Genomic DNA, 6298 nt, shown 5'->3' on the forward strand with positions numbered 1-6298 from the left:
CCCCCCAAAAAAAACACAAATTAAAACAAGACATTTTGCTAGTATAAAATCGACCAAGGTCCAAGTAATAATAAAAAAATAGAGTCCATCAATGACTGTAACACAAAAATGTGTGTGTGGGGCCCAGTCCATCTTCTGAGGGAGACGAGGGAGGTGGCAGGCAAATGGGGCAACACCCCCCTCCAAGGGTACCTGGGGAAGGCGCTGGGAGGGGAGGGGACGCAGGGGCTGACCCCCTCGGGGTCGCAGAGCGCGGGCCCCCGACAGCCACTCCCACTTCTCACTTTCTCTCTTAGAAGGAGCTGCCTCCGTAGCCTCCCCCTCCGCCGCCGTAGCCGCCTCTGTAGGGTCCACTGTTACTGCGGCCGCCCCAGCTGCTGCCGCCCCGCCGCCGCCGCCGCCGCCGCCGCCGCCGCCGCCGCTCTTCATGGGCCCGTAGGAAGACTGGTGCTGACTGTAGCTGCCGAAGCCGCCGAAGCCGTTCCCGTAGTCGCTTCCCCCGTAGGACGAGCCGCCGCCGCCGCCGCCCCCTCCGTAGGCGTTGTAGCCGCCGCCGCCGCCGCCCCCGTAACCTCCGTAGCTGTTGTAACCGCCGCCGCCCTTGGACAGGCCGTTCTGGTCTCGGCCGCCGCCGCCGCCGCCGCGCCCCCGGCCGCCCCGGCCGCCCCGCGAGGAGCGGGAGCCGCCGCCGCCGCCGCCGGAGTGGATATCCTCCTTGGGCACCGCCTTCTTCACCTCCACGCGATGGCCTTGGATCGGGTGGAACTTGACCACCGCGGCCTTATCGGCCGCGTCGTGATTCTGAAAATACACGAAGCCGAAGCCGCGCTTCTTGCCCGACTGCTTGTCGGCGATGATCTCGGCCTTCTCCACGGCGCCGAACTGCGAGAAGTGCTCGATCAGGTCGCCCTCCGCCACGTCTCCCTTCAGGCCCCCGACAAAGAGCTTCTTCACCTTGGCGTGGGCCCCGGGCCGCGCCGAATCCTCCCGGGACACCGCCCGCTTCAGCTCCACCGTGTTGCCGTCCACGGCGTGCGGCGAGGCGGCCATGGCGGCGTCGGCCTCCTCCACGTTGGAGTAGGTCACGAAGCCGAAGCAGCGGGAGCGCTTGGTTTGGGGGTTCACCACCACCACGCAGTCCGTCAGAGTCCCAAAGGCCTCAAAGTGGCCGCGCAGGCCCGACTCACTCGTCTGCACATTGAGGCCGCCGATGAACAGCTTACACAGCTGGGAATTCTCCATCTCCAGGGCCCGGGCCTTCCCCCCGGCCTGCGAGCTCCGAGCTTTCGTCGTCGCCGTTATCGCTGACTGGAGGCCTCCTCACAGCTTTGGGCCCAGCCGCCGCCCGCCGACGGGGAAGGGAAGAAGGGAAGGGGGAGGGAAGGAGGTGATGAGGAAGGGGGAGGGAAGGGGAGAGGTGCCGGCTAGAGGGCGAGCCGAGGAGACTGGAACGCTCCCCGGACAGCCACCTCCGCTCCCCTATGTGGGCACCACACAAAGAGGCCGCTGAAGGCGCGCGCACCCTCCCCGAGGAGTGCGTCACCGCCGACGTACGGACGCGCAGGGCAGCCCGCCAATCATCGCTTCGCACTCCTTAGTCCCGCCTACCGCGCCGCGGCGCTGCTCTTGGTACGGGCTCCCCGCCCTCCGCGGTCTATTCAAGCCCTGGGTCTGCGCTACTCCAGCCACCACTCCTAGCGCCTCGCTGTCACACCCGGATACCCTGGTGCGCCCTGACCGGGAGTCTCCCTCCGCTCTGCGCACCCCACCCATTCATCCCGCCCCGCCCCGCGGCTGTTCCCAATGACTCCCCCCGCCCCTTTCCGTAAACCCCCCCCCCCTTCCGCCCAACTCCGCAGTGGCGTTCGCGCCAGCCCCTTGAGAGACGTCTCGGCCCAGCCAATCACCGCGATACCTCCGCACCCACTTCCGTTTCGGGAACCACTGGACAGGCGCGCCCCCGGCTGCGCACCTAACCCAGACCCGGCGCCCGCGGTCTGAGGAGCCCAGACGCCCCCGCGCCTCCCACCCTGAGCTGGGGCGGGGAGGGGGGAGGCGCAGCGGGGTGCGTTGGGGGCCGTTCCCAACGGATATAACCTGGGGCCCCACGCGGGCTTTTTGAAAACCAGACTGTAGGGGTTGGGGACGTACCCGCTGCTTCTCCACCTGGCGCCCCTGGCATCCCGCCACTGCCGTCCACACAAAGATGGAGGGGTGAGGCCTGGTCGGAGGAGGCGGTTACTGACCGTTTACGGTGAGCTGCACGACCACTACGCTTTTGTTCACCTAAAACACTAACACGCGATCCTGCCCCAGGGCGAGGCCCCTGGATGACCCTGTGGACTTGAGCGCCCACCAGCCCTGCTGGAGCCCCGCACCCACCCCTCTGCGCCGCCTCAGTTTGACCGCAGACATTTTCATTTTGCATCAGTGAACGCGTTTCGTTTGACGTGTCTGCATTATCCTGTGCTTCCTTTCCAACTAATGCCTTCCCTGTCTATAAAAGTATTTTTGACGGGCACATGCCCCCCCCCTGCTGCCTCACAGGCCCTCAGGTGGGAATGCAAAAAAGATACTTCAAGGACTTGTTTCCTCTGATCAAGAAGCCCACAAGCCATGCGGGACCCACTGAGGAAAAAGGAGGAGGAGGAGGAGAACTCAGGTCCCCGCGAGACAGTCGGGAACGATTTGTGACCTGTGACCGACCGTTGGGACATGCACTGGACTTCCAGCAGAGTCAGAGGCAAGATTCACATGTCAACAAGGAGTTTACCTGAACAAAATCCAGAGGAAACAAGTTACAGAGCATTCACGGGGCAATAAATGCACAGGTTCGATTAAAGCCAGTTATTAATCAAAAACAATCAGAAATAAGATAGGTTGAGATGACCAACAGGCATATGAAAAATTGCTCCTAATCACTTTCAATCAGGAAAATCCAAATCAAGACAACACTAAGATACCACCTCACACCTGTGGGGATAACCTTTTAAAAGGTCAGAAGCAGTGACTGCTGGCAGGGATGTGGAGAAGACCCTAATACACAGTTGGTGGGAATGTACAACTTATTGCTTCTATGAAAAACAGTAATAAGATTCCTCAAAAAATTAAAAGTAAATCTATCATCTGATTCTGCAATCCCTCTCCTAGGTATTCATACAAAAAAAAATAGAATCTGAAAAGATATATGCACACCTGTATTCCAGCACTATTAACAGTAGACAACGTTTGGGAATAGCCCATACTACAGTATATATAACATATACATATAACATATACAGTATACATAACACTACAAAATACTACTTAGCTTAAGAATAGATATCTCACCCAGTAGAACACACACTTAGGCTCAAACTCCAGGGGACCACATGGAGTAGCTTGCATGGGGGGTGGGGGAGCTGCATGAGCTATAGACCAGTGTCCTGGTGTTTCTCCTTTTGCCTCTGTTTCTCTCCTTCCCAGTCTGAAAGAGAAAGAAAATCCATTTGGGAGCAGTGGGATCACACAAACCGAAAACCTTGGAGACAGAAAAAATAATTTTTTGCATGGAACTACAGGGGATCATACCTAGTAAAATAAACCAAAAGGGGAAAGTTAAATACTAGATGACTGGGCTGGTAAAATACTCAACAGCTCATTTGGATAGTAGACAGCTTTCTCATATGTGTGAGCCAGGTTGAACCAGCCCCTACTGCATTGAAGGAAGCTTCTATGCTTTGGTCTCTTTCACTCTTTCTCTCAGCCTTCTCTGGCACTATCAAAACAGCAAAAAAAAAAAAAAACACCCAGATGATGTCACTCATGTGGGAATCTAAGAAACAAAACAAGGGAGAAAACAGGATGAAACATAAACTGGTGTTCCACATCTGCAGATCTGAGGTTACTAAGAGGGAGGGAAACCAAATAGGCAAAGGGAGGAAGTGCCCTCCACTAGAGGGAGATGGCACATTGATGAGTGAAGTGTGCTAGCATATATTTTGGGAAGATGTGCAACTATACTCCTGAGGTGGGTACAGTCTAGTAAAAAAACATTTTCTCAAAAGTGTTAAGATAGGTTGAGGGTCTCTGATATAAAATTTCTTGAAATTTTCTTTGGTTAAGGAATTTGTTTCAAAGGAAGAGAGATTTCCAGTTTGGGGCACAAACTTAAGTCTTAACTATATGAGCACCAAGTTGTATCAGTTTGGGCAAATCGCTTAACCATTAAAAGTTTTATTATCTGAAAATCAGGAATAATGGACAGAGGTAGATAGCATAATGGTTGTACAAAGAGTTCTCATGCCTGAAGCTCCAAAGTCCCAGGTTTAATCTACCACGGCACTATAAACAAGAGCTGATCAGCGCTCTTCTGAGAGAGAGAGAGGAGAGAGAAAAAGAAAAAAATCAGGAGGGGGCCCAGGCAGTGCAGCAGGTTAAGCACAAATGGTGCAAAGCACAAGGACCACCGCAAAGATCCCGGTTCCAGCTCCCTGCTTCACACCTGCAGGGGAGTCGCTTCACAAGCGTGAAGCAGGTATACAGGTGTCTATCTTTCTCTCTCCCTCTCTGTCTTCCCCTCCTCTCTCAAGTTCTCTGTCCGGTGCAACAACAAGGACAGCAATAACAACAACAATAAACAACAAGGGCAATAAAAGAGAAAAAATAGCCTCCAGGAGCAGTAGATTCATAGTGCAGGCACTGAGCCCCAGCGATAACCCTGGAGGCAAAAAAGAAAGAAAAGAAAAGGGAACTCAAACAATAGCAACAAAAGAAAACATAAAGGAAAAAGGGAGGGCAGAAAAGAGTGATACAATCAATGTTGGTTGATGGTAACTATCAAAGACCTAGACATCTCAACAGACACTCTAAAATCAGGTGGGGAAGACAGTATGTTATGCAAAAGACTTTCATGCCTGAGGCATCAGAGGTCTCAGGTTCAATCCTCCCACACCACCAAAAGTAATAATTGAGCAGTGTTCTGGTAAAAAAAAAAAAAAAAAAAAAAAAAGACAAGCCAAAGAAAAAAATTTTTTAAGCAGAAACTCTAAAATTTCAATCTTTTCTAGAAGCAGAAGTAAAAGTATTGAGTGGGAAAGGGAAGGATGAATAGTAGATGACTCCACATGTAAGTAAAACCTGGAGACAGTTAGAAAGGAGAACATGAGATGAAGCTTGCGCTGGGGGGTGCTATATGCGCCAAAGCAAGGGGCTCTGGGAAAGGAACAGAGTATGAGATATGGAGACAGGGAGGTCTGGGATCCTGGATGAGGGGAAGTGATGACAAGCATATGTAGCAGACACCTGTTATGTAGAACAGGGAAAACATACATCCTTCAATAAAGTAATTTTAAAAAGAAAGGAGTCAGGTGGTAGTGCAGCGGGTTAAGTGCATGTGGCGCGAAGCTCAAGGACCTGCTTAAGGATACTGGTTCCAGCACCCAGCTCCCAGCCTGCAGGGGAGTTGATTCACAGGTGATGAAGCAGGTCTATAGGAGTCTATCTTCCTCTCCCCTCTCTGTCTTTCCTTCCTCTCTCCATTTCTCTCTGTCCTGTCCAACAATGATGATATCAGTAACAACAACAATAATAATTACAACAATTTTTTAAAAAGGGCAACATAAGGGGAAAAAAAGAAATCTATGAAAATCTACATTCATGGTGGAATAACTCAAGTGTCCAGCAACAGATCTGTGTGGTTAAGAAAGTTATTGTATGCTTTGGTGGTGTAGTATCTTTCACTTTCTCCATGCTTCTGACTTCTCTGTATCAGAAAAGAAAGGAGAAAAGAAAATAAAGGGAAAAAAGAAAAGGAAAGAAGAAAGAAATAGGAGAAAGAAAAAGTAAACAAGCAGAGGGGGGAAAGGGGGAGGATAGAAAAGGAAGGAAGGGAGAGAGGGAGGGATGGGAGATGGAAAAAAAGAGGAAGAAAGAAAAAACAGGCTATATTGGTCTGCTTCTAATTCTGCTTTGCCGGGATAGCCTGAGGGTGCTTCTTCCCGAGTTAGTGCTCTCTGGGTTGGAGAGAACTCAACTGGAGCGGATCTAGGCTGCTGCGTGGGAGAGGGATCAGGAACTCGTGCTGCACTAACTTCGCAGGAGATACACTCTGGAACCCTCGGAGCCTGAAAGCAATTTCCAAGTGTCTTTAATCAGAAGAGCAGCTGTTTTTATACTCTCCAAGTAGGGTGGAAACAGGATGTGACATAGAGAGGGTGGAGCGAAAAGTGACTGGTGGAAGATTAGGGTGTGACAAGGAGAGGGGGCAGAGCAGGTGAGAATTCTACCACTAAACCACCAATGCCCTGGAGGGAAGGTG

The 6298-nt window shown here is 52.1% G+C and overlaps 1 protein-coding gene across 1 annotated transcript; it reads right to left on the reverse strand.

Annotated features, from left to right (window-relative positions):
- Positions 1-288: 288 nt before the first annotated feature.
- On the reverse strand, positions 289-1697 carry HNRNPA0 (heterogeneous nuclear ribonucleoprotein A0). Its single transcript, XM_007517570.3, is given in 2 exon segments — positions 289-385; positions 388-1697. Coding segments are annotated over 2 exon segments (948 nt in total). The 5' UTR covers positions 1243-1697; the 3' UTR covers positions 289-292.
- Between the last annotated feature and the right edge of the window lie 4601 nt (positions 1698-6298).

Source organism: Erinaceus europaeus, chromosome 2, assembly GCF_950295315.1.
Source record: "Erinaceus europaeus chromosome 2, mEriEur2.1, whole genome shotgun sequence".
NCBI lineage: Eukaryota > Metazoa > Chordata > Mammalia > Eulipotyphla > Erinaceidae > Erinaceus > Erinaceus europaeus.